The 26,352-nt window shown below is 46.2% G+C and overlaps 1 protein-coding gene across 2 annotated transcripts in view; it reads left to right on the forward strand.

The window, feature by feature from the left end:
• The window catches only part of SARDH (sarcosine dehydrogenase), a 46,625-nt gene that overhangs the window by 16,222 nt on the left and 4,051 nt on the right, over positions 1-26,352 (forward strand). Inside the window, exons 10-20 of one of the 2 annotated variants that reach the window (XM_035113124.3) lie at positions 991-1,077; positions 2,013-2,103; positions 7,250-7,391; positions 8,025-8,108; positions 8,645-8,758; positions 9,466-9,604; positions 10,919-11,032; positions 14,654-14,801; positions 18,481-18,574; positions 23,128-23,290; positions 24,812-24,980. In XM_035113124.3, the coding sequence (XP_034969015.2) occupies positions 991-1,077; positions 2,013-2,103; positions 7,250-7,391; positions 8,025-8,108; positions 8,645-8,758; positions 9,466-9,604; positions 10,919-11,032; positions 14,654-14,801; positions 18,481-18,574; positions 23,128-23,290; positions 24,812-24,980 (1,345 nt within the window). The remainder of the gene's footprint in view (positions 1-990; positions 1,078-2,012; positions 2,104-7,249; positions 7,392-8,024; positions 8,109-8,644; positions 8,759-9,465; positions 9,605-10,918; positions 11,033-14,653; positions 14,802-18,480; positions 18,575-23,127; positions 23,291-24,811; positions 24,981-26,352) is intronic. The other variant, XR_015948696.1, reaches the window with a different exon arrangement.

Below are 26,352 nucleotides of genomic sequence, written 5' to 3' on the forward strand. Positions count from 1 at the left end.
TTATTGGAATGTGTGGGTTGGAAGTGAGAGAAAGACGACTGTTATGTGAATATATATATATTGAAGCCAGGAATAGCCCCTTAAGTATTTTCAGCTCAATTAGGGGAGAGAACTGTTCTTAAGGAGGATACTTCTTCTTCAGTGCTCTGATTCACCTTCCACAATTTTGGAAATAATTGGAGTGCATGAAAGGATGACTAAGAATAGGGAAGGCCAATGGCATTTTTGCTGGCAGAGGGCAAAAAGCCGATGACTTCTCGGGTTCATCTTAAACCTTGTTGAAATGAGTGCTGACCCGGTTGCCAATCATATTATTTCAGGGCCAACCTAGGACACTGGTGAACCTCAGGTCAGTGGGAATATTTGGCCCCAAAGCCTTTCATAGAATCTTGGAATTGTAGGGTTGGGAGGGAGGTCCAGCTCCCTGTACCACAGGAACCACAGCTCAAGAATCCCTGACAGGTGGCCACCCACCCTTTGCTTACAAGCCTCCATTGAAGGAGATAGTCAAGTACCTTCCAAAGAAGTCCATTCCACTGTTCACATCAGGATATTCTTTCTAGTGTTTCCCCATTTGGCCTGACAGGCCGTTTCTCCTAAGTCACACCCACCTGCTCCATACCAGATGTCAAGTGATCTCCTGAAGTTCCTTCACTGAAGTGCACTGCCCTGTCTACCAGCTGGTGGGTGAGAACAGCACATCTTGCTTCAGAAACATCAAACAGTTTCATAGTAGCCTGCTTTTGGTATAGCAGGCATGTTAAAATTTTGGTTACACCAAAAGCCTTGAATGCTTTAATATTTTTAACCTGTCTTCTGTGAGGATTGCAATTATTTTGTTAAAAATGAATCACAGCAATGGCCCATCTAGTCCAGGATCCTGTGAGAAGCCATAAAGCAGGGCCTAAGCACAACAGCTCTTGTTGCTTCTGTGGTTCCCAGAAACTGGTAGTTCAGAGGTCTGTTTCCTTATTTCCCCCTGTGATTTAGAGTCATTCACTGCTGACCACAAGCCTCTCATGGGGGAAGCGCCAGAGGTCCGAGGCTTCTTTCTGGGCTGTGGTTTCAACAGCGCTGGTAAGAGACGAACTTTCTCTTCTACATAAGTATGATCTGCTATTACTACTACTACTACTTCTATTTATTAAATTTATATACAGGCATCTCCTCACTTGCACGAGATCTACTCGCACACCACTATGTGCACACACGGTGCTGGGAACCTGGAACTGGCAGGAGAGAGCTGGAAAGTCTGTGGCTCACAAGGCGACCCTTCCCAGAGCCCAAGCAGTGTAGAGGCTAGGCCCCTGAACAGCTCTAGGCATGGCTTAGGCTGGAGAGACCCACAGGATGTTGCTTCAGCAGCCATCATCTTCAGACTGAGCCTTCAGTAGGAGCTGCAGCGCTGTCTTCAGCAGCACTCTGGACAGTTGCTTGCAGGGCTTAGGCTGGAGAAGCCAGCAGACCGTCAGTGGTGTTTCAGCAGCAGTCATCCCCAGATGTTCTGCTCCATCTGGAGATGTACTAGCAATGTGTGCTCATCTTGCACGAATGCCTCTGATTCGCTATGTACTTCTCTGGTAGGTACTGAGGGCAGTTCCCCTCTTCAGTTCTGAATCCTTGGCTGCATCTCTTGAGGACTCTGACCCCAGAGTCATCACAGCTTGGGCCTCCAACACATAAGCAGAGAGCTATCCCCTATAATTGGTAGGCTGGTGTGTCCTGGCTTGCCCAACTTAGTTCTACTCCAGAGCAAATCTTTTGAAATGAATGAATCTAAACGACTCATGAATATTAACTGCAGGGGGGTTCCCTCTGAACATAGAATCTGCTTTGGATACAACCCATAATATCTGACACTTTCTGTTGCCCTCAGGAATCCAGGAGTAATTTGAGGAGAGTAAAGCCGTCATATCCTGCCCTCCTGAGTCGCATCTCAGCTCAGGAATTTGTTTTCTGTACCAGAACTGAGCTCGTAGTCTTTCCACAAATTTGCTCTTTGCTCCCTCCAGGAATGATGCTCGGAGGTGGCTGTGGGAAGGAGCTGGCCCACTGGATCATCCATGGGTATCCTGAAAAGGACATGTACGGTTATGACATTAGGTGAGCACCTTCCTGCTCTGGCCCCGTAGAGAATCTGCCTTGAATACAGAAGGTCCCAGGTTCAATTCCCCGGTGAGGCGGAGGGGGATCTTTGTCTGAAACCCTGTTTAAAAAGGTTGCTGAGGCTGCCAGCTTCAGTGTGAAGGGAGCACAAAGTGCTGGATGGAGTTGACGATAAATGCTACCTGTGTCCTGGCAGTGGCGGGGGGTTCCAGTGAGGAGGCAGCAAATGGCAGAGAAACCCCCAGCCAGCATATAGAGTCCTGAGCTAGGGGGAGCAATGGTATGATTCAGGATAAGGAAGCTTCTTGCATCCTTGTTCTTCTGAGCCCTTTACCCAGGACTATGAAGACTGGAATCTTTCTTTCTAGGGTAAGGACTAAGGACCATAGCTCAGTGGTAGAGTATCTGCTTTGTGTGCAAAGGTCTAAGGTTCAAGTCTCCAGGAACGACTCCTGCCTTGAAATTCCAGAGAGCCACTTCAAGTCAGTGCAGGCAATATTGACCTAGGTAGTCTGATGGTCTTTCTCAGAATAAGGCAGTTTTCATAGACTGATGTATGAAGATAGGCCAGCAGCCAGGCATAGTGTGTCCTATCTGCATGTAGAAAGTTCTGGTTTCCACCCTGGTAGGGGTGGGAATATTCTCCGTCTGCATTGCAGGTAGGTTGCATGAGACTAGATGACTCTCGGGGTCCCTTCCAACTCTACAACTCTCTGGTTCATATAGACACTGCCATTCAGAGTGGACAAAACTGAGCTAGATGGTCCAGTAGATTTTCCCTAGGTCTTCCCAGTGAGACTCTTTTGCTGCCAGCTTTATAGTATTTCCAGTGTGACGTGGAACCTTTCCTGTTCACGTAGGCCAGCAGGAAGAAAACTTTGGCCCTCTAGCTGCTGCTGAACTACAACTCCCATCGTCCATTGGCCATGCTTGTTGGGGGCTGGTGAGAGATGTGGTTCAGCAACATCTGGGGCAGCAGATATTTTATAAAACTTTGGCCTCCATTTTGTAAAAATCTGTCTTTAATGCTGGGGTTTGTGCTGAGGTCTGCTGTGTTGCATTTAGGCAACTTAATGCTTTTTGGTCATTGTATCCATTGTTAGTTAGAGTAGACCTACTGAAGTGGTGGACATGACCAAAGTAGCTCTGATGGAGTCTCCTGTGGGTAGAACTTGGTTGAATACAATGATTTACATTTGTCTTTCAATTTTATTTATTATTTTTGTACTTTGTTGTTGTTGTTGTTTAGTCGTTTAGTCGTGTCCGACTCTTCGTGACCCCATGGACCATAGCACGCCAGGCACTCCTGTCTTGCACTGCCTCCCGCAGTTTGGTCAAACTCATGTTCGTAGCTTCGAGAACACTGTCCAACCATCTCGTCCTCTGTCGTCCCCTTCTCCTATTGCCCTCAATCTTTCCCAACATCAGGGTCTTTTCCAGGGAGTCTTCTCTTCTCATGAGGTGGCCAAAGTATTGGAGCCTCAGCTTCAGGATCTGTCCTTCCAGAGAGCACTCAGGGCTGATTTCCTTCAGGATGGATATGTTTGATCTTCTTGCAGTCCATGGGACTCTCAAGAGTCTCCTCTAGCACCATAATTCTAAAGCATCAATTCTTCGGTGATCAGCCTTCTTTGTGGTCCAGCTCTCACTTCCACACATCACTACTGGGAAAACCATAGCTTTAACTATACGGACCTTTGTCGGCAAGGTGATGTCTCTGCTTTTTAAGATGCTGTCTAGGTTTGTCATTGCTTTTCTCCCAAGAAGCAGGCGTCTTTTAATTTCGTGACTGCTGTCACCATCTGCAGTGGTCAAGGAGCCCAAGAAAGTAAAATCTCTCACTGCCTCCATTTCTTCCCCTTCTGTTTGCCAGGAGGTGATGGGACCAGTGGCCATGATCTTGGTTTTTTTTATGTTGAGCTTCGGACCATATTTTGCGCTCTCCTCTTTCACCCTCATTTCTGCCATCAAGGTTGTGTCATCTGCATATCTGAGGTTGTTGATATTTCTTCCGGCAATCTTAATTCCGGCTTGGGATTCATCTAGTCCAGCCTTTCGCATGATGAATTCTGCATATAAGTTAAATAAGCAGGGAGACAATATACAGCTTTGTCATACTCCTTTCCCAATTTTGAACCAAGCAGTTATTCCATGTTGTTGTTGTTTAGTCGTTTAGTCGTGTCTGACTCTTCGTGACCCCATGGACCAGAGCACGCCAGACATTCTTGTCTTCCACTGCCTCCTAGGAGGGGAGAGGGCTCTTGGGCTTGGGTCCTGCTTGCAGGTTTCCCATAAAGGGCATCTGGTTGGCCACTGTGATAACAGGAGGCTGGATTAGATGGACCACTGGCCTCATCCAACAGGGTCTTCTTAGGTTCTTATTGTCCCTCCATCTCATTGTTGTCTGCACTGACTGGCAGGCACTCTTCAGGATTCTAGACAAGAAGACTTTCTTTGCCCTACCTGGAGATGCTATCAAGGACTGAACCTGGGACCTTCTGCATGCAAAGCAGCTGCTCTTCCACTGAACTATGACTAAGTGGTGCAGAGGGCAGCATTGGAACAATGTATATAAGTGATGCTGGTAGCCAGGCAGACAGTGAGCTCAAGAGCTGGAAATTGGAAGACCTGACTCTACCACGATGATGCAGCCTGTAACGTCTGTCTCTGCCTTCATACGTAGAGCAAGCAAGTGCCTCGTACCCTCCTACCTCCAGAGGAAGAGAGTGGTGTCAGCGTAACTCAAAACATAATTTATTTTAATGGTGTGCTGTTCCGAAGCAGAGGAAATGGCATGTTCTCAAACAGGCAGGCACAGAAGCACCTCTGTGTCAAAACCTGCCAACAGCCTCCTTTGTTGCAATGTACTTTTGGATTCTGCAATGGAAGAGCATCTTAGCACCAAAAGTGGTGTGAGGATAAGCATGCCTGTCATCATTAGCCTCCTCAAGGGGAGCTCAGAATCCTGTTCCTGAACATATGGCCTTGTTAATCTGCGGAACTCTGCAAATTCTGCAGGGGTTATTAAATTATAAGTATGTATTGGTGCCTGAGGCAAAAGACTGGATAGCACTCCTTGGGGGTCCAGATGCAAGGCAAGACTGGGGAAGGGCTGTAGCTCAGTGATTAGTGAGCCTGCTCTGCATGCAGAAGGCCCCAGCTTCAGTCCCCAACCAATGGCATCTCTGAGTTGGTCTGGGGAAAAACTCCATGCCTGAAACCCTGGAGAGTCACTGTCAGTCAGCTTAGACAGTATTGAACTAGAAGATGCACCCAGTGGTCTGACTCCATGTAAGGCAGCTTCCTATGCTCTTATTACTACAGTGGTGCCTCGCAAGATGAATTTAATTCGTTCTGTGAGTCAATTCGTTTTGCGAAAAATTCGTCTAGCGAATCCCATAGGAATGCATTGATTTATTTTATTTTATTTTTTGCCCATAGGAACGCATTAATTGAATTTCAATGCATTCCTATGGGAAACCGCGATTCGCTAGACGATTTTTTCACAAAACGAATTCGTCTAGCGAGGCAACCTCCGCTCGAAAAATCTCTTCGTTAGGTAAGTGAAAAATTCGTCTTACAGGGCATTCGTCTAGCGAGGCACCACTGTAGCTGAGTCTTATTGGTTGCCTCCATTTGCCACCAGAGGCACTTTCCCTCACCCTGCCTAATGGTAGGGATGGCCCTGATTGTACAACTAATGGTTTGCTGATATCTAGATTTGCCTCCCTCTTTTGTGCTGCCCCTTATGCTTGGAACCTTTCAACCAGAACACTAAAACCGACCCCCTCCACGCTGTCACCACCACCTCCATCTGCCTTCCTGGAAGTCCAACACCATTGTGGATGGAGATCTTCCTGAGTTCTGAAAGAAATCAGCAATAATGCCAACTCATGCCTCTAATTTGTCATGGATGTTGCAACATGATGTAGTGCTCAGAATGCCAGACTAGGATTTGAGAAAGACCAAGATTCAAATCCCCACTCAGCCATGAAGATCATTGGGCATGACCATGGGCCAGTCACTCACTGTCAGCCTAACCTACCTCACAGGTTTGTTGTGAGGATAAAATGGGTGGGGGGAGAACCATGCATACTACCTTGAGATCAATCAATCAGTCAGTCAATAAGCTTTATTTGCATAGCTGACAGCCATAGCAACAGAATACACGCAATATACAATTAAAAACAACATGGATAAAAGAATCAGTCATATGACTATGATTATCGTTTAAAAGATAGCCCTTAGTCTCATTGCACCCTCGATGAATCTGGCAACTTGTGTTGTTCTCAGGTCATTTTGATCTGATAGAAGAAAGAACAATGTGGCCTCAATTGAGCGGCCTGGGATAGTTATGAGTAGTGGTGTAATGAGATCGAGCCGCAAGTCTTTATAGAGGGGACATGACAGAAGGATGTGAGCCACTGTTTCCGTGTTGCCAATTCCACAGGGACAGAGTCGTTTTTCTGCTGGAATCTTTTGAAATCTGCCCTCGAGTATGGCAGAGGGCAACACATCCAATCTGGCTAAAGCAAAAGCACGTCTGAATTTAGAGATGGTTAATTTATACAGATAGCGTGACAGGGGTTCCAGCTGGGAGGGGGAAAAGAAGGCAAACCAAGGGCAGGATTTCTTTGTTCTGTTGCTCAAGGTCCTTGAGGCGCTGTCCAATTATCCTTTTTTGCATTCTACCTTGAGCTCCTTGGAGCAAAGAAGGTGGGCCATAAAAGTAACAACAAAAAATAACAAATCCCTCCATTTTGAATGTACACACCACTAATAAACTTCTTCGGGTATTAGCCAAATGGAGAAGTAAACAGGTTAGACAGAGACGAGATGGGTGTGTTATATTTGCCCCCTCTGTCCCCATTTTCCATGACCCCCCCCCAGTTTGAAACCACCCAAATTTAGCATTTAAAAATGTGCTGGGAGCATTTGCAGTAGGGTTTCTGGGAGTAGAAGTTGCTGGTGTTTGCTTATGCCATGTCCAGATTGGAAACCAATCCACCAAATATAATTGGTATTGGGGGGAAATGAGGGTAGTGACAGCACACTCATCTCTTTATTTCACCATTTGGTCCTCAGCTGAAGATAACACTTGGGTCTGTCTCTGTCCATCTCTGAAATGTTCACCTCTCTTTAGGAGGTTTCACCACTCCCTTACAAACAACAACCGCTGGATCCGGGAAAGGAGCCATGAATCATATGCAAAAAACTACTCTGTCGTCTTCCCACATGATGAACCTCTGGCTGGGCGCAATATGAGGAAGGACCCCCTCTATGAGGTCAGACCCAAAGCTCATGGAAGAAATTCTGGGTGGACATGGGGGCGTTAGGCAGAGAGGCATCCAGGGATGTGGGTAGCTTTCGCTGGAAAACTTCTGAAACAGGCATGTCCTGAAATGGATTGTGTTTGCACGACTCTAGGGTTTGATCTAGAAACCTCATGGATGGTCCAAAGCCGAGACTTTATTTGAGCAAGCCACCTACCATTATGTACCCTCACGGCCAGAAGGGATGTGGCGCAAGTTGTTTTTAGAGAAGAATCCTCTATGTTGCATTGCAGGTGTGGTAGCAGTGAAGCTGTTAGACACAACTTAGCTAAGCTTGTGTGATGTTCGGGCAGGGGGGAGAAAAGCCATCCAACAACTGTGAGGGAAGTGGGCGTTGTCAGTTTGGTAGCGATTAAAACCTCAAGCAGGCTTTGTGGTGAGAGGCCCCAGGTAGACCCTAACACTTTGGGGGCATGGAGCCTAGAACAACATTAGCTCCAGGAACAACAAAGAGGAGGCAATAGCACGAGAGAGAGCTCATTTCATGGCTCCTAGTTCAATGGAATGTTGGGATTCAGTTTTTGTTTAACAATCTTCTTCCCTCCATCTCCTCCCTCTGCATTCAAATTTTTGTGACCCTCGCAGGAACTTCTGCAACAAGGATGTGTATTTCAAGAGAGACATGGTTGGGAGAGGCCAGGCTGGTTCCATCCAAAGAGTGAGGCACCAGTAAGTACAAAATTTTGGGATGTAATACCAAGGAGGAGCATCGTGGAGCATCATGTCTCTGCATGTGACCTTTGTTCCTCTAGCACTACCATTATGAGGTACCCTAAAGTCTCTTTTGCCTGTTTTCCTGTGCTGCTCTTTGCCCCAGGAGCTTGCAGATTTGACCAGCCTGCCTCCCCATTAATGTGAGAAGGATGATCCACATAATGTCCTCCTTACCCCAGTCTTGTCCTGGACCTCCCTCTGACTTTAAATGTATGGGTGTGTGTTTCCCCCCAATCTTGGCCATTTTGGGCTTTCCAAGGATTGGAAAACCTCCTATCCTTGGCATCTAACCCACCAGGGGCAGAATTCCCAGAGGGATGGGTTTGGCTAATTTTGGCTTCTTTTAATGACTGATGTTTAAATGTATTTTTAATCTCTGTTGGAAGCTGCCCAGAGTGGCTGGGGAAACCCAGCCAGGTGGGTGGGGTACAAATAATTTACAGTCACTATTATTATTATTATTATTATTATTATTATTATTATTATTACAGGTTTTGGAATATGATTATTATGGCGCTTATGACCAAACCCCACATGAAGACTATGAATACAACCGCTTGCTGTCGGATGAATACACATTTGATTTCCCACCTCACCACAATGTTGTGAGTAGAATGCCCTTGGAGGAGGATGCAGTGGTCCTGTTGCCAAGAGGGGCCTCTAATGGGTGGAGGGAGTCTCCAGGCAAGGGACATTCCCACTCCAGATGCAGTGATTGGAACCTGGGATATTCTGGCAGGGGAGCTCAGGCTTGCTGGCATCCCTTAGTACTGCACCACAACCAGTTGAGCCAGTTGAGGCTTTTTAAAACTTTGTTGCTACAGCAGCATCCTTTATGGGAGGGGTTTCCACAGCTGGCTCTTTGTATAACAGCTTTCTGTGTTCTATACACCCAGCACAGCATCTCTTGGCGGGGGGGGGGGGGAACCTTTAGTTGTTGAAACATAAAATCAAAAATGATTCAGGTTTGAGTTCTTTGGGTAAAAAGATGTCTAACAGGTAGTCTGATGAGATGTCACTGCATTCAGAAATGAGTTACGGAATGCCAGGTGGGATGCCAAACACTGGAAAAGAGATTGTCGTGGTGGGTGTAACTTTTGAAGAAGAAAAAATCCAAGGAATATCTGTTGTCTTTCTTTTTAAGCTATAAAAAGCATGATCCACAGGTCCCTTTTCTTTTCTTTTGTGTTTTCTCGTCACCTTGAGCGACTCCTTACATGCCCCCTGATTCTCCCTTTCAACATGACCAAGCCTCCCTGCCATGTGCCCCCATCACCCCATGGCTCTGTTTTCTTTCCCTCCCCGGTTTTAGATCAGGAACGAATGCTTAACCTGCCGAAATGCCCTGGCGGTGTTCGACATGTCTTACTTTGGGAAATTCTACCTCGTCGGCCCAGAGGCCAAGAGGGCAGCTGACTGGCTGTTTACGGCTGATGTTTCCAAGCCTCCAGGTACCCTACCACCACCACCCCACCCGCTTATTTCCAGCGGTGTTCTGCTGGCACTGCCAATGTCATCAATGCCTTCTCTTGCATCAGGCACATAATCCCATCCCAGTTAATGATACGTTCAGCCAAGGCTTCTGCCAATCAAGCTGGGGAGGTTGCTTTCAAACAAAGGGCTCTGTGCCCGGGAGGAGGTTTGAATACCCCAAAGGACGCAGAGAGCTGCAGGCTCTATGGAGGCTGTGTTGATTTGGCTCTGCTTGTGATGGCTTTAAGAGGGGCGTATACGAATTCATGGGAGCACAAGCCTACCAGTGGCAACTGCAGTGGCTGGGGTGGCTGTGTTCCTCCTCTCTCAGAGGAAGTATGCCTCTTAGCAACTACGGTAGCTACATGAGATCACAATCTATTCAGTTCGGGATTCAGGCTTTGACTGAATTCGGCTCATAGTCCTATTGGAAATCAACGCCACCAGGGAAGAAATGTGTGTGTGTGTGTGTGTGTGTGTGTGTTTAAGGGAGATGCACACAAACTTTTACTCATTTTTTTCTCATATTACATCTGCCTTTCACCCCATTTTTAAAGTCCTAGAATCGTAAAATTGTACATCTATCCCAACTCCCTGCATTACATAAATCACAGTTAAAGAATCCCTGACAGCTTCTCTTTAAATACCTCCAATGAAGGTGAGTCCGCCACCTTCTGAGGGAGTTCGTTCTATTATTGAACAGCTGTTACTGTCACAAAGCATTTCCTGATGATTGGTTGGAATTTCCTTTCTCATCATTCAAATCCCTTTCAGCTAATTGTTACCTCAGCTAAAAGGAGACTGTTTAGTTATTGAACAATTCCGATAAATCCTAATGGAGTTGTTTTCCCTACACCTCCTCTCCCCTAATGGAAGAGCAAAGGCAAGGATCCTTCACTTTGTAGCCTAAGGGTTAATTTTGTTAGTTAGCTAGCCAAGAGGGGGACAAGTGGAAGTGTTGCTTAGCAACCAGGAAGGGTGGCATGACCATTACTGAGTTAGCACATGCTCTGACTAGCTTTGGAGTTCTGAGGGAGTTTTTTCCCCCCTCTGTGTGTTTGATTGAATGTCTAAATATATGCTATGTACAAGGCCAACCTCTCCATACCTTTCTTCTCACATTATTACCCTGTTCTCATTTGCTTTGCCCAGTAAAGTGTTATCAGGGCTTCTCGCTCTGAATTCCTTTTGTGTTTTAAATGACTTTGCATATGTATGCATTCCTGCTTCCAAATGCTGCTTTTATGGAATGATCTGGGGATAAAAAAAAAGATCTGGGTCTTCTGTTTCAGGAGCAACAGTTTATACCTGCATGCTGAATATGCGTGGGGGAGTCGAAAGTGATCTGACCGTTAGTGCAATAGACCCTGGCACACAGGATTCTGCGCTGTCACCTGCCTTTGAAGGTAAAACAGCAACGGCAACAACACTGATCCTTGATCATTTTAAACCAGTTAGATGCTGGTTTTTCCTAGCACTCTGTTTGAGTAGTGCTGCAGTTAGATTGGAAGTCTTGGGGTGGACAGGAGCTGGGTGGGCAACTCTTGAAACATTTGGTGGGGTCTGGAGGTGGGCAGCTCCCAGCAATCCAGGGGACATAAGAGCCTGTCTGTTGAATCTCTCTTCTGACAGCTGAGGGGAAACATAGTCTTCATGGCTAGTAGTCATTGAAAGCCCTTTCCTCCATGAATTAGTCTAGCCCTCTTTTCCCCCAAAGCCATCCAAGTTGATTGCCATCACTGCTTCTTGCGGGTGAGAATTCTACTGCTTAGTGCAAGAGCCGTCTTGCCAAAACGGGGTTTTCAGGAGGACTTGCAGAAATCAGTTTTAAGATGGTTCCCTAACCTCTTGGGCTAACAAGCTATAAAGAGACATGGCACACGAGGAAAAAGGAGCAGGAGGGAAGAGAAAAAAGCAAGCACCAGGCCAAGTTCATAAGGTTACCGTTCTTAAAAAAGTTGCAGCTGATGTCAGTGGTGTCTGGCTGTCTTGCCATTGATAAACAGCAGTCTTCTACCCACCGAAGCACACTACCCTCCCCCCTCCACCAGATCAGATCCAGGAGCTTGAACTGGTGCCAACAGCCAGGCCAGGAGGGAACGGGCAGCTCCAGCCCCACAGTCTGAGTCTGGATGACACTTGGAAATCTTCACAGGAGGGGGCTTGATGGAGTCACCCTCTTCCCTTACTTCTTTCCTCCTCACCTACCTTCCAGGACTGCTCTCCCTCACACAAGACCCAAATGAAGTCATTCTCAGCACAGCAGGAATGAGAACGCCAGTCACATCCTTTTCTGTCCTGGACCTTGACATGACAGCCTCCTTAATTTTTTTGGATGGCGGGTGGCTGGTGTGAATAGTGATTTCATTACCTATGACTAGACACCAGGCTGGCCATGTCTCCCCCCCCACCCCCCAGTCTCCATCCAGCAGCCAGCATAACCTAATTAAACACTCCTCCTTTGAGGCCTTTTTGCAAACTGAAAGGTGCTTATTGAGTTTCTGTCAACCCTTGCTTCATCTACTGTCTCTGGGCTGGCGGGTAGGTGCACCCGTGACCGCTCCTACAGCCCTTATTTGGAATAATTAAGGGCAAATTAAAAATAAATCAGCCTGTGAATGGATTTGCACAATTACTGGCAAGCTAAAATGGGTAGCTGGAGGGAGCATTTCTTACTAGACCTTACATCACAGAATTGGAGAGTTGAAAGGGGCTCGAAGAGCCATCTAGTCCAACCCCCTGCTGCAATGCAGGAATCACAGCTAAAGAATCCCTGACAGATGGCCATCCAATTGCTGCTGAAAAAGGAAGGAGAGTTCAAGGAAGGAGAGTCCAGATGTAAAAAGGAGCTCAGCTAGATGAAGCCTGGTGGAGGCTGACTCACTGGGGCTAACAGGGCTCAGCCTGCTCTCAGCCACTCCCACCTCCCTGTCTTCCGTCTTGAGCAGGAATCCCCAAACTCTGCCCTCCAGATGTTTTGGGACTACAATTCCCATCATCCCCGACCACAGGTCCTGTTAGCTAGGGATGATGGGAGTTGTAGTCCCAAAACATCTGGAGGGCAGAGTTTGGAGATGCCTGGTCTTGAGGGTGGACCTGGCATTCATATTTTTTCTCCCTCTTAGTCTCAGACTGCATACACACCATACATTTACAGAACATTCAAAGCCCCAGTCCTCCCCACATGGCAACAGTAGTTTAGCCAACAGAGCTATAACTCACAGCACGCTTAAACTACAGTTCCCATTATTCTTTTGGGGGAAATGTGCTTTACCTGTCTGGTGTGTGCACATCCTCCTGTGTTGCCCCGGTAGAACTTAGCAAGGAGGAGGATGGGGACAAACTATAGAAAATGCTGCCTGGTGGAAATAAAATAATACATGGCATTGAGAAAGCAGATAGATTAATGTTTCTCTCTCTATCAGAACACCAGAAATTGTGGACATCCAATGAAGCTGAATGCTGGAAGCTTCAGGACAAATAAAAAACGACTTCATTATGCAGTGCATAGTTAAACGGTGGAACTCCCTCCAGCAGGAGACTATGATGGCCACCAACTTACATTGAGGGCTATTGATGGACACTAGCGCTATGTCTATGTCCTCCCTCTGTTGTCTGAGGCAGTATGCCTCTGAATTGCCAGGAATCACAAGTAAGGAGAGTGCTGCTGTGCTCGGGTCCTGCTTGTGGGCTTTGCAATGGCACATCTGGTTGGGCACTGTAAAAACAGGATGCTGGGCTAGATAGGCTTTTGGTTGAGCTTTGGCACTTAAGTTCTGCTTCCATTGTTAGAGGCAGCAATGCTTCTGAATGCTAGTGGGTAGGGGAGAGTGCTGTTGTGCTTGGGTCTGCTTTAGGGCCACCTGGTTGGCCACGGAGACAATAGGATGCCAGACTAGATTCAGCAGGGTCTTCTAGAATTAAGCTGGCTTTCCTTGCCATTGGTTAAGGCTCCCTGCTGGGCTCCCTGCATTCCACCCCATCAGCTTCACTGGGCACCAGCTGCCTGCTCTTGAGGCATGACAAATCCAGCATCCTGGTCCCAGTGCCAGAGAGATGGCTGCTTTCAGGAAGCCGACTGAGAAAGCATCCAAGATGACAACATGCCCACCCTCCATGCTTCTGGGGCCACATACCTGTGGTGGGTGGGATGAGAGGCAAGAGTGGATGGAACAATGAATAGTCGTAAGTAATAAAACACATCTAAAAGTACACCAGGTTGAACAATTTCCACCTAAATCATAGTAAGATCTAAATATAAAGATACAAAATAATAATAATAATATAAATAAGAACACCCTCCTGTCCCCCCCAACCCTAAACTTTGCTCCAACCCAAAAATCTATTCAGCAGCCTCAGCTTTTGTAGCTGGAGTTATCTGGGGCCCAACCTTCCCAGGTCAGGTGGGGGAAAGCCTGCAAGGCAGGGAGCAGGTCTTCCAGGACTCACAACTAAGATGGAAACCCCTCTCTGGATTCGGGTAAGTCCATTATTCTCTTTCAGAGAGATGGAGACCTTGCCCCACAAATCAGAATCCAGATGCTGCCGAAAGCATTTATTTATAAAAGAATTTGTATACCGCTATATCATTTAAAAATATTAAAGTGGTTTACAGCAATAAAACCATAAACAGTTAAAAGCAAGCATCAGTTGACTATTGTGGAAGGAGGCACTCTTAATTGCTTGCATGGGTCTGGTGGAATAGGAAAGTTTTCAACAGGCATTTAAAAGTTGGCACAGAAGGCACCTGCTCAATCTTTATTGGCAGAGCATTTCACAGGAATGACAATCAAGGTTCAGTTTCTTGTTCTTGTCAAACAAGCTTCACCAACTCAGGGGTATGACAAATGGCATTCTTGCAGATGATCTCAGTGATGGAGCTGGCATAGAAGGACTCTGGTGATCCCTGAGGTTCCTTGGACCTAAGCTGTTCAGGGCTTTGTTAATTAATACAAGGACCTTGAACCAGACTCTGTAGTAGATAAGCAGCACGATGCCTATTTAATATTACCTGTTCTCCTTTCTAGGGGATGGCTACTACCTTGCAATTGGGGGAGCAGTAGCACAGCACAACTGGTCCCATATCATGACAGTCCTGCAGGACAAGAAGTTCCAGTGCCAGTTGATTGACCAGTCAGAACAGCTTGGAATGATCAGCATCCAGGGACCATACAGGTGAGAGTCACAGGTGGGAAATGGACTCAGGGGTAGTCTGGTTGTTCTTTTTAACCCATGACTGAATAAATTAGGATATTTATTGTACACACTCAGTGGTTCATTCCCCAGTGGCATCTCCAGGTGGGTCAGGGAGAGACTTCTCCCTGAATCCCTGGAGAGCTGCTGCCAGTCAATATTGAGTAGATGATATTGAGCTAGATGTAACTCATTAGGATGACTAGGGCTGGATCTATACAGATATAAAAAAAACACCATGGAAAAAAATGCTACAGGGGAGAAAACACTCCCAAGGCAATCTGCCATTGACTTTGGATTCTGCTCTACAGCACCATCTGGTGTCACATTTTTATAATGCATTTTTAATGTTATAAATTGACCTGTGTAGCTGAGTCCTAGGTATAAGACTGTTTCCTCTGTTCCATGGGGCTCTGGATTTGGAGCCTCTAAAAAAAAATCTCAAGAGCCAACGCCCCCTCACCCTCCATTTTAATGTACCTGCCCAGGTGAAATACCCACTGATCTTTTTTTGGCAGCAGTTAAAAGGATTTCAGTGAGTTTGAGAAATTGATCAAGAGGGCTTTGTAAATTTCAAGTTTGGGGGTGGTCTTAGACAGAAAATACCCATATCAGCTCCTGCTTGTGGACTTCCTATTGAGGAGACTGGATGAGATGGGCATCCTTTGGCCAGATCCAGCAGCCAGGCTCTTCTGATGTTCTTCCTCCACCAGGATTTTCAAGTGGGGAGAGTTTCTGTTGTGCTCAGATCCTGCTTGCAAGGGCTTCCCATAATGCACATCTGGTTGGACGTTGAGAAAACAGGATGCTAGAATAGATGGGCTTTTGGTCTGATCCAGCAGGACATATTGTACAGTATGCTCTTATAACTACAGAATTATGGTGGCTCCACAAATGCTATTTAGGAAAAGTTGGGTGGTTGCCTCCCCCCTTTCCTTTTCTCCCTTCTCTTGCACATGCATTTACACACACACACACACACACACACACACACACACACACACACACACACTCTCTTTCCTTTGGTCCTCAGTATTCTTCAGGAGCATATTGATTATCTTGTCAGCTGCTTAATTCTACATCCTGAGACCCTTTCTGCACTATATGTTCAAAGCAGTATCATACCACTTTAAGCAAGCATGACTTCTCACAAAGAACCTGGGAACTGTGGTTTTTTCAGGGTGCCGAGAGTTGCAAGGATACCTCTGTTCCCCTCAGAGAGCTACTGTTCCCAGAGTAGTTTAACAGCTGATCCCTCTTTCAAGAGAACTCTCGGAAGCTGCCTTATCTCAAGTCAGACCAATGGTCTATCCAGCTCAGTATTCTCTATGCTGACTGGCAGCAGCCCTCCAGGATTCCAGACATAGGCCTGTCACAGCCCTACCTGGAGATTCCACTGGGGATCCAACCGTGGAACCTTCTCCATGCAAGGCTGACACTCTCCCAAAATCGGGCAAGAGATTCCCTGTGGAGCATGTATCATGTCTCTCTGGAGCTTTCCTTTTCCTTCTGATTAGCTTTCTGAGAGCTCTGTCTTGCCAGCTGTCTCTTTGATGGCACATTTCTGAGGGCAAGCAAAGCTTTGCAACTGGAGTCTAAGAGGATTTCCACTCATTATCCTTGCATTCACGCCCTTCATTTTCGTAATGCTGCCCATGGCTGTGTTAATGGCATCCTGTTTCCTCAGCCCAGAGCAGATCCTCAGGGGACAGCCATTGCTTGTCAGCCTTGATGCGTTGGCGTCTGTGATGTGCCAAGGGACCCTATGCTCAGTGGGCCCCAAAATATCCTGGTCCACTAAAGATAATCTCTGGCTCCTGTCACTTTTCTGTGTCAGTTTATTCAGGGTGGGACAGGAAGATCCTCAAAAGCTTTCCTGCATGTTTAAAGAAAGTGAGCACTCATTACCACAGATTCTGGAGGGACTGAGATTTTCAATGTTAGCAGGAAAGTCTGGAAGCCATGCCTTATGAGGAACAGTTGAGGGAGCTGGGTATGTTTAGCCTGGGAAAGAGGAAACCAAGAGGAGTTATGATAGCCACCTTCAAATACTTCAAGGACTGTCACATGGAAGATGGAGCAAGCTTGTTTTCTCCTGTTCTGTAACTTGGCTTCAAGCTAAACATCAGGAAGAACATTCTGACAGTAATTGGTGTTCAACAATTGAAAGTTCTCCCACAAGAGGTGGTGGACTCTATCTTGGAGGTTTCAAGCAGAGGTTGGATGGCCATCTGTCATGGATGCTTTAGTTGAGATTTCTGTCTTGTAGATTCCTACCTCGGGGTCCCTTCCAACTCTATGATTCTATGATTCTAAGAATCCCCTCCCATGCTCCGAAGTCACATTCTGAGAAGCGGTGAATTCCATTTAAAACAGGAATGAGTTGGGGCTAGTTTGCTACGCTTTTTACTGCTGCCAGCTTGGAGATTGCCCTCTATTGGGGAGACCTTAAAGCCTAATGTCTGATGGGATGGCAAGAGGAAGTTTGGGAGAAAGAAAGTCCATCTTCACACAGCATGTTGTTGAATTATGGAGCTCACTCCCACAGGAGGAAGTGATAGCCACCAACCTAGATGACTTTAAAAGAGGATTGGACAAATTCATGGAAGAGGAGAGGGCTATCAATGGCTACTAGCCACAATGACTATGCTCCACCTCCATAGTGAGAGCAGTGATTCTTCTGCCTACCAGTTACTGGAAACTGCAGGAGGAGATGTTGTTGTTGTGTTCAGGTCTTGTTTGCTAGTTTCTCATTGGGGCATCTATTTGCTCAGTGTGGGAACAGACTAGATGAGACATCAGCTTGATCCAGTGGGCTCTTATGGGATCTGGCTGTTTCCGAACATATAACATAAAGCAGAAGTGTCAGAGGCCAAACTAAACATAATCATGGTGGCAAGGGATGGCCCCCTGTATCAGCTATGCAAATAGAAGTGATGTCAACGTCAGACCTCCAGCTTCTCATGCTTACTTATGGATAGGCTACATCATAGAGAATTGAAGCCTTGGCAAGGCATTCAATGACCCAGTTATTTGATGTTGTCCCCACTCAGTTTTCCTTCTTATACATGACTGGTGTATGTATCTAACACTCTATGCATTTTGCTGGAGTTGGCCCATGTCATATTAACATTTGCTTATTCATTTTATTTAATGACATTTACACACCACCCGACTGTAAAAGAGACACCCTCCCCCCCAAAAAACCTGCTTAAAAAGAGAATGAAACAATTAAAATTATTAGTAAAACCATTTAAAACAGCATAAAAAAATGAAAATCAGCAACAAACTAAAAAAAATTAAAACACCCACCCACATTCTAAATACTTAGGTAGGCTTGTCTAAGCAAGAATGTTTTCAGCAGGCACCAAAAAGATTACATGGGAGGCACCTTCCCAGCAGACAGTGAGATGGATCACTGGCCAAAGTGGAAGAAATTTGAAGGGCCTTGGTAGTTGCTTTGCATTTGGGGTGTGGAATGTGAGGAGGTGTCAGCTTGCCCTTTTCCTCAGGCAGCAACATGTCATGGGCTGGCCCTCATGCCAGGGATTGTGGGGAATGTTGGAAGGGTGTGTGTGTGTGTGTGTGTGTGTGTGTGCGTGTGATTGCTGGCAGTTGGTCGCCATCTTCTCCTCACCAGGGTTCCTCTCCTTCCTTACAGCCGCGCTGTCTTGCAGGAAGTCCTGGATACGGACCTCAGCAATGAAGCCTTCCCTTTCTCCACTCACAAACTGGTGAAGGCTGCGGGCTGCACGGTAGGGATCTCAGTGTGGATTTGCTTTTTTGTCACAGCAACTTACAATATTTTATGCAAAAAGCAAAAAACATGCATACGTTTACATCAGCATAAAAATCCAACAACTTAAAAGATAATAATAATAATTTATTATTTATACCCCGCCCATCTGGCCGGGTTCCCCCAGCCACTCTGGGCGGCTTCCAACAAAATACTAAAATACAGAGATCCATCAAACATTAAAAGCTTCCCTAAACAGGGAAGATAATTCTTTTTTTTTTAAAAAAAAACTACATTAAAACATCCCACCTGTGCAAGGTGCAATACAGTGGTACCTCTAGTTATGAACTTAATTCATTCCAGGGGTCCGTTCTTAACCTGAAACTGTTCTTAACTAGAGGCGTTCTTTCGCTAATGGGGGCTTCTTGCTGCCGCTGCGCCGCCGGCACGCGATTTCCGTTCTCATCCTGGGGCAAAGTTCTCCACTCGAGGTAACTCTTCCAGGTTAGCGGAGTTTGTAACCTGAACCATTTGTAACCTGAGGCATTTGTAACTCGAGGTACCACTGAAGATAATTAAAAGCCAAAGGCCTGATGAAATTGGAATGTTTTTACCTGGCACCATCATTGCATATATTTGGATGCCAAATGAACCTCCCTGAGCATTCCATAAGTAGGGAGCCACCACTGAAAAGTCCCCATTCTCGTATTCATGTTGTTATTATTATTAATTTTATAACCGAAGCTGCACCATAAGGTCCTAGCATGTGGATTGCAGTCATTTAAAAATGCAATAGAGAGAGACTCCCTTATCCTCATCCTCTGTATACAGTGGGAAGGATAATAGCTCATTGGTAGATCATCTGCCGTGCATGCAGAAGACCCCAGATTCAACCCGCAGCATCTCCAGGTAGGACTGGGGAGAACTCTTGCCTGAAACCCTGGAGAGCCACTGCTTACCATATTAGTGCAGACAATATAGAGCTGGCTGGACCACAGATCTAACTTGGCATAAGGCACTTCTCTCTGTTCCATTGCCTTATAGCTGGCAAAATAATTTTCCTCTGGCAGAGGATTTGCCTTGAACAGAATTAAGTGGTGTGATTTATTATTTATTTATTTATTTATTTATTTATTTATTCTTTTATCAGGATGGATACAGAGCAGTAAGCAGAGATACCCCTGTTGAATTCCTTCCTGCCTTGTAGTTGTTAAAACATGGCCAGGAATTGGACGGGGAATAGGCTAAAGCCTAGTGAAGAGAGACACTGAAGTTGGTGGGCTTAAAAAAGACAAACGAGGAGTAGGGGTTAATTCTCAAAAGACATGTCTAAAACGAAAAGCAACTAGAGTAGAATTCTCTGCTCAAAAGAGCAACAGCAACTCCCTCAGCAGCCATGGGGTGGGAAACTGAAAGCGGATTGTGGGTTTATTTTGAGCTCCCTTGACAATAGAGCCTTGGCTGGGAGCTGTCACACTCTCAGTGGCGCAGCAAAGCATTTCTGAAGGTTGACAATCTAATCAGGAGGGGTGTGAATGTTCAGAGCTTTTTGTAGGTGGGTGGGTGGCTGGAAAAGAATTAACCCTTTTAAAAAATTTTCAGAGGTTAAGCTCAGAAAGCAGGGCTAGGAGAGGAGAAATTGCAGAGCTGAAGAGTGATCGGAAGGCATGTGGGATTGGGGGCTGCTGTCAGGATAGATGCAGGAAGCTCCCACCAGGTTGTTGAGCTTGCATAGACTAGTGTTGCTGGATCTGACTGGCAGGAGCTCTCTTGTTGTTGTTGTTTAGTCGTTTAGTCGTGTCCGACTCTTCGTGACCCCATGGACCATAGCACGCCAGGCACTCCTGTCTTGCACTGCCTCCCGCAGTTTGGTCAAACTCATGTTCGTAGCTTCCAGAACACTGTCCAACCATCTTGTCCTCTGACGTCCCCTTCTCCTAGTGCCCTCCATCTTTCCCAACATCAAGGTCTTTTCCAAGGATTCTTCTCTTCTCATGAGGTGGCCAAAGTATTGGAGCCTCAGCTTCAGGATCTGTCCTTCCAGTGAGCACTCAGGGCTGATTTCCTTAAGAATGGATAGGTTTGATCTTCTTGCAGTCCATGGGACTCTCAAGAGTCTCCTCCAGCACCATAATTCTAAAGCATCAATTCTTCGGTGATCAGCCTTCTTTGTGGTCCAGCTCTCACTTCCATACATCACTACTGGGAAAACCATAGCTTTAACTATACGGACCTTTGTTGGCAAGGTGATGTCTCTGCTTTTTAAGATGCTGTCTAGGTTTGTCATTGCTTTTCTCCCAAGAAGCAGGCGTCTTTTAATTTCGTGACTGCTGTCACCATCTGCAGTGGTCAAGGAGCCCAAGAAAGTAAAATCTCTCACTGCCTCCATTTCTTCCCCTTCTGTTTGCCAGGAGGTGATGGGACCAGTGGCCATGATCTTGGTTTTTTTGATGTTGAGCTTCAGACCATATTTTGCGCTCTCCTCTTTCACCCTCATTAAAAGGTTCTTTAATTCCTCCTCGCTTTCTGCCATCAAGGTTGTGTCATCTGCATATCTGAGGTTGTTGATATTTCTTCCGGCAATCTTAATTCCGGCTTGGGATTCATCTAGTCCAGCCTTTCGCATGATGAATTCTGCATATAAGTTAAATAAGCAGGGAGACAATATACAACCTTGTCGTACTCCTTTCCCAATTTTGAACCAATCAGTTGTTCCATATCCAGTTCTAACTGTAGCTCCTTGTCCCACATAGAGATTTCTCAGGAGACAGATGAGGTGATCAGGCACTCCCATTTCTTTAAGAACTTGCCATAGTTTGCTGTGGTCGACACAGTCAAAGGCTTTTGCATAGTCAATGAAGCAGAAGTAGACGTTTTTCTGGAACTCTCTAGCTTTCTCCATAATCCAGCGCATGTTTGCTATTTGGTCTCTGGTTCCTCTGCCCTTTCGAAATCCCCATGGAGTTTTCTTGGCAGGGATACTGGAGTGGCTTGCCAGTTCCTTCTCCAGGTGGATCACGTTTAGTCAAAACTCTCCACTATGACCTGTCCATCTTGGGTGGCCCTGCATGGCATAGCTCATAGCTTCTCTGAGTTATTCAAGCCCCTTCGCCACGACAAGGCATGGATCCATGAAGGGAGACCCTTCTTAGAGACCCTTATGACCCAAGATCCTTTTGGCTGAAGCTGGTGATAACTGAGCATGGTCCCTCATAAATGTTTTTACCTGTTTGCCTTTGAATGCCAGTTGCTGAGAACCATAAGTGCAGAGAGTTGCTTTTGTGCTCTGGTCCTGCTTGCAGGTTTCCAACTGGGGCATCTGCTTGTCCACTATAGCAGAACAGTTGACCCTCTGGCCTGATTGATCTATTGTGATAGTAGGAACCTCTATGCCCAGAGAAAGTCTACCTTTGGAGGTCAGATGGTGGGGTCCTGGTTGAGGGCTTTTCAGAAGAGGCATCTGGTTGGCCATTGTAAGAGCTGGAATCTGGACGAAATGGGCCATTGGCCTGATCCAGCAGCCAGGCCCTTCTTATATTCTCTGACAGCTGAGGGACTCTCCACATGGCCAATCAAAGCTGATAACTTGACACTTCCTTCCATGTCTCGCTTTGTTCCCTGTCCTTAATAAACGGATTTGAACAGCTATCCTCCGCTTAGGAGCCCATGAATATTTCATCTGGCTAATCTAGATTAATGCAACGTGTCGTGTTAAATGATCATCTCCGGAGGAAGGCTTGGAAATCAGCGGGGCTGACGGCTCCATTCCTCTGGGTGGTCGGGGAGTGGAGGGCTCGTCATGCTGCTGACAGGCCCCCATTGTGCTGGTGTAATTGTCAGTGCCTCGTTCCCTTCCAGGGGTTTGATGGTACTCAAGGATAGGAAATAAATCTGCTATTTAAAAATACATCCCGTGGGGAAATTCAGGGGACCAGAAGAGCAAGGAGCGAAGGAGAAAAACAACTGTGAGGTGTCCCGTTGTATTAACTCAGTTGCTCTGTTGACACGCCATCTCCCGTCTCTAGCACCAGTAGGCCAACTGTCGCAGAGTTAGAACAAAAAAAATATGACTGTAGATGGGTGAAAGGGGTGAAGAGCATGACGCACGGAATAAAAATCCAAGTTGAGAGAGGGCAGGTTCTCCCATTAGGCATGGGGTGCTGGCCAAGAGTGCCATTTCTCTCTCTCTCTCTCTCTCTCTCTCTCTCTCTCTCTCTCTCTCTCTCTCTCTCTCTCTCTCTCTCTCTCTCTCTCTCTCTCTCATAAACATATCTCCAGCACTCCACAGCCTCCCTGGCTGCCCTGTGGGATGAATTAACTTCCTGACATCTTCTCCAGGCTTTAAATGATGTGCCTGCACCCAGTGAGGCTGCAGAGAGGTCAGGCTACTAGTGAGGTGATATTTGGAATAAATGAAAATCCATTCCTAAATGTCCCCCAGCCACTTCAAAACTAAGGCAAGGATGGGAAAACAACAATACCATTGTGAGAACAGGGTGCTGGGTTAGATGGGCCACTGACCTTATCCAGCATCCAAGTTCCTCTTTAACTTCCTATGTTCTTCCTTCTCAGGTCCGTGCCATGAGGCTGTCATTTGTGGGAGAGATGGGCTGGGAGCTTCATGTCCCTAAGGAGCACTGCGTGAGGGTCTACCGGTCAGTTATGAAGGCTGGCGCCAGGCATGGCATCATCAATGCTGGCTATAGGGCCATCGACTCTCTCAGCATTGAAAAAGGTGTTTGGACAGTCCTTGCTTCTATCTGCAGTGATGGCCTGGAGACAGGCTTCTATCTAGCTCAGATGCTGGGGAGCCTGCACTGCCCTCTCAATGCCCTCTTATCACCCCTGCCTATTAGCTTTGCTGGTTGGGACTGATGGGATTTGGAAATTCAGCAACATCTAGATGGCAGCAGAATGGGAAAGGCCAGCTAATACTGACTGTCCATGGTTTCCAAGCCCTTTCTGGAGATCCCAAGGATTGATGAACCTGAGACTTCTTGGTCCCATGGAGGGGAAACCTGTGACCCTCTAGATTTTAGGTAGCCCTTACAATCCATGACCATTGGCCATGTTTAGTCCATCTGGATCTGAAGGTTCAGAGGTTCCCCATCCAAGCTCTGAAGCAAGGGTAGACAACATGATGCCCTCTAGACATTGTTGAGACTTCAGCTCCCATCATCACCCCTGACAGTTGGCCATGCTGGATCTGATGAGGGTTGGAGTCGTCAAACATCTGAAGGACCACAGGTTTCTCCACCCCCGCTTTCATGTTTTGATTTTGTCTTGAAATCCCGCTGGAATTCCTGACTAGTTGTGGTCATGGAGTGAAGATGCCACTGAAACCCAGACCTGGATAATAAGATTTCTTCTCTGAACATTATTTGAGTGTTGCCATTTTGGATCAGGCTAAGCCTTCTCAACAGCCGCTTTGATTCAAACTCTACTGGCAGCTGTGTCTGAATCTCTTTCTGTGTGTATGCCAAGAGCCCATAGTCATAATGGAGGCTACAGACTTCTTTGCTCTCATTCCATTCCTGTTTCCCAGACTTGATTGATTATTTCCCCATTTCTCAGGCTATTTATGATCACAGAGATGTCAGAGCTCTTAGGGGAAGGGTCATAGCTCAGTGGTAGAGCACATGCTGTGCATGCAGAATGTCCCAAATTCGATCCCCATTTGCCTGGGAAAAGCTCCTTCCTGAGCTAGACTATTGGTCTGACTTGATAAATAGCAGCTTCTGGTGGTTCTAGATCACTGAAATTCTATTTCCTATCTTGGGAATACTATTATTATCATAGGAGCCAACTCCTAGGGGCTGAGGGGCTTCAGCTTCCCCAATAAAATATTTGAGGGTGCTGGGGCCCCTCAGAGTTGATTCAAATGATGTACATGCACTGCATCATGTGATCGATTATCTGCCCCCCAATATTTTATTATTGTTGCTATTTAATATTAGCAGTTGTAATTGTTGTGTAACATTTGTAACATGCTTTTGCTCTGAGTAGGTTAGGTGCTGGAAACATGGATTTGGTGGGCTGGTAGGAAGTTGTCTCTCTCAGAATAGGCTTGGATGAAGCCCAATGTCTCTCAAAATGGGTTTGGATGAAACCTGATTGTCCTATAAGGATTATCTGAGGGAGCATGTTAAAAAAACCTGGGTACTTTCTGAGTTGATCTGGGTGGAGGGAGTTTACCTCCCATTGTCAGGGAGTCATCTCTATGTGGTCTGTCTGTGGCTGTTGTGTTTCTTCTCAGGTTATAGGCACTGGCATGCAGACCTCCGTCCTGACGATACTCCCCTAGAAGCTGGCCTGGCTTTCACATGCAAGCTCAAAACCTGCACCCCTTTCCTTGGGCGGGAAGCCATTGAGGCTCAGAAAGCAGCTGGAATATTCCGCCGCCTCGTCTGCTTCACCACTGATGAGTGAGTAGCCACTGGTAGGCAGTTGCATGTATCTGATGGCATCTAGCTCTGCATTTCCGATCAGACTCTCAAGTTGGCCTTCAGGCCTCTCTAATTTGCAAAAGGACAAGAACTGTCACTCAGCTGGTAGAGCACATGGTTCTCCAGGCAGAAGTGTGGACTCCACACCATCTCCAGGCAGGCCTGGGAATGTCCCTTCCTGCAACCTTGAAAAGTCGGTGCTGACAATACTGAGATGGATCAATCTAAGTCAGCCTCATCCATTGCCCTCTGAAGATGTCGATGTCAAAACTTCTCCAGATCTTTGCAAAACAACTGTTACTTCCTATCTTGAAGAAGTGTTCATGCACACAAAAGCTTATACCCAGAAAAAACTAAGTTGGTCTATAAAGTGCTACTGGAAGGAATTTTTTAAATTTTTATTAATTTATTTCGTATGCATCAGACCAACACGGCTACCTACCTGAATCTAGAACTGCTACTTCTATTAGGTATCCTATAATTGGAATCAAATCTGCAATGGGCTAGTAGTCCATGTTAGTCCTACTCAGAGTAAACCCATTGAAGCTGATGCACATTTTTAACTTAGCTCCACTGATTTGTAATGGGTCTACTTTAAGCAAAACCTATTTCACAGAACCGTCCCTCCCCCCCTATATATTGGAAAGTTGCCGTTCACAATGCATTTGGACACCGCTTAAAAGGTCGTAATCAAGTTTTGCATGACAGTTCATAATATTGAGAACCAGGTTTTCATATGTAATTGGGTACAACTGGGCACTATTTTGAATCAAGATGATGGACGGAACCTTTCAAAACTGCCCTAATTTCAACCACTGATTAAAAAATGCACTGACTTTGGCATTTCTTAGAATTCCTGGGCAACATACTGGGTGTGACGCTGCTAGTGTTGAATGACTGGACATTTTGGATGGTTCCTGTTTCATGCAGTTTAGCAATTACCTTCATTTAGAAGTGGGTGCATCATGGGTATTTTAATTTCTGAACAAGTTTGATGGCTAGGGTGCAGCACTTTTTAGCACTGACTGTTTCTGACAGCTGACAGATCTCATATCCGAAGCCTTCTAAAAGGAACAGGAGATGCCAACAGCACTTGAAATACCGAAGCAAAGATTTTGAAACGTGCCCCTGAATTGCATTCAACCTTTTGACACATTACTTTGTGAAATTGGGAAGTGATAAAGCTGGGAGAGGATCTTGTGTTGGATACTTGCAAGTGTTTGTTTATTCGATGTTCTAGTCCAGGCATCCCCAAACTGCGGCCCTCCAGATGTTTTGGCCTACAAGTCCCATGATCCCTAGCTAACAGGACCAGTGGTTGGGGAAGATGGGAATTGTAGTCCAAAACATC

Source organism: Zootoca vivipara, chromosome Z2, assembly GCF_965207765.1.
Source record: "Zootoca vivipara chromosome Z2, rZooViv2.hap1.1, whole genome shotgun sequence".
NCBI lineage: Eukaryota > Metazoa > Chordata > Lepidosauria > Squamata > Lacertidae > Zootoca > Zootoca vivipara.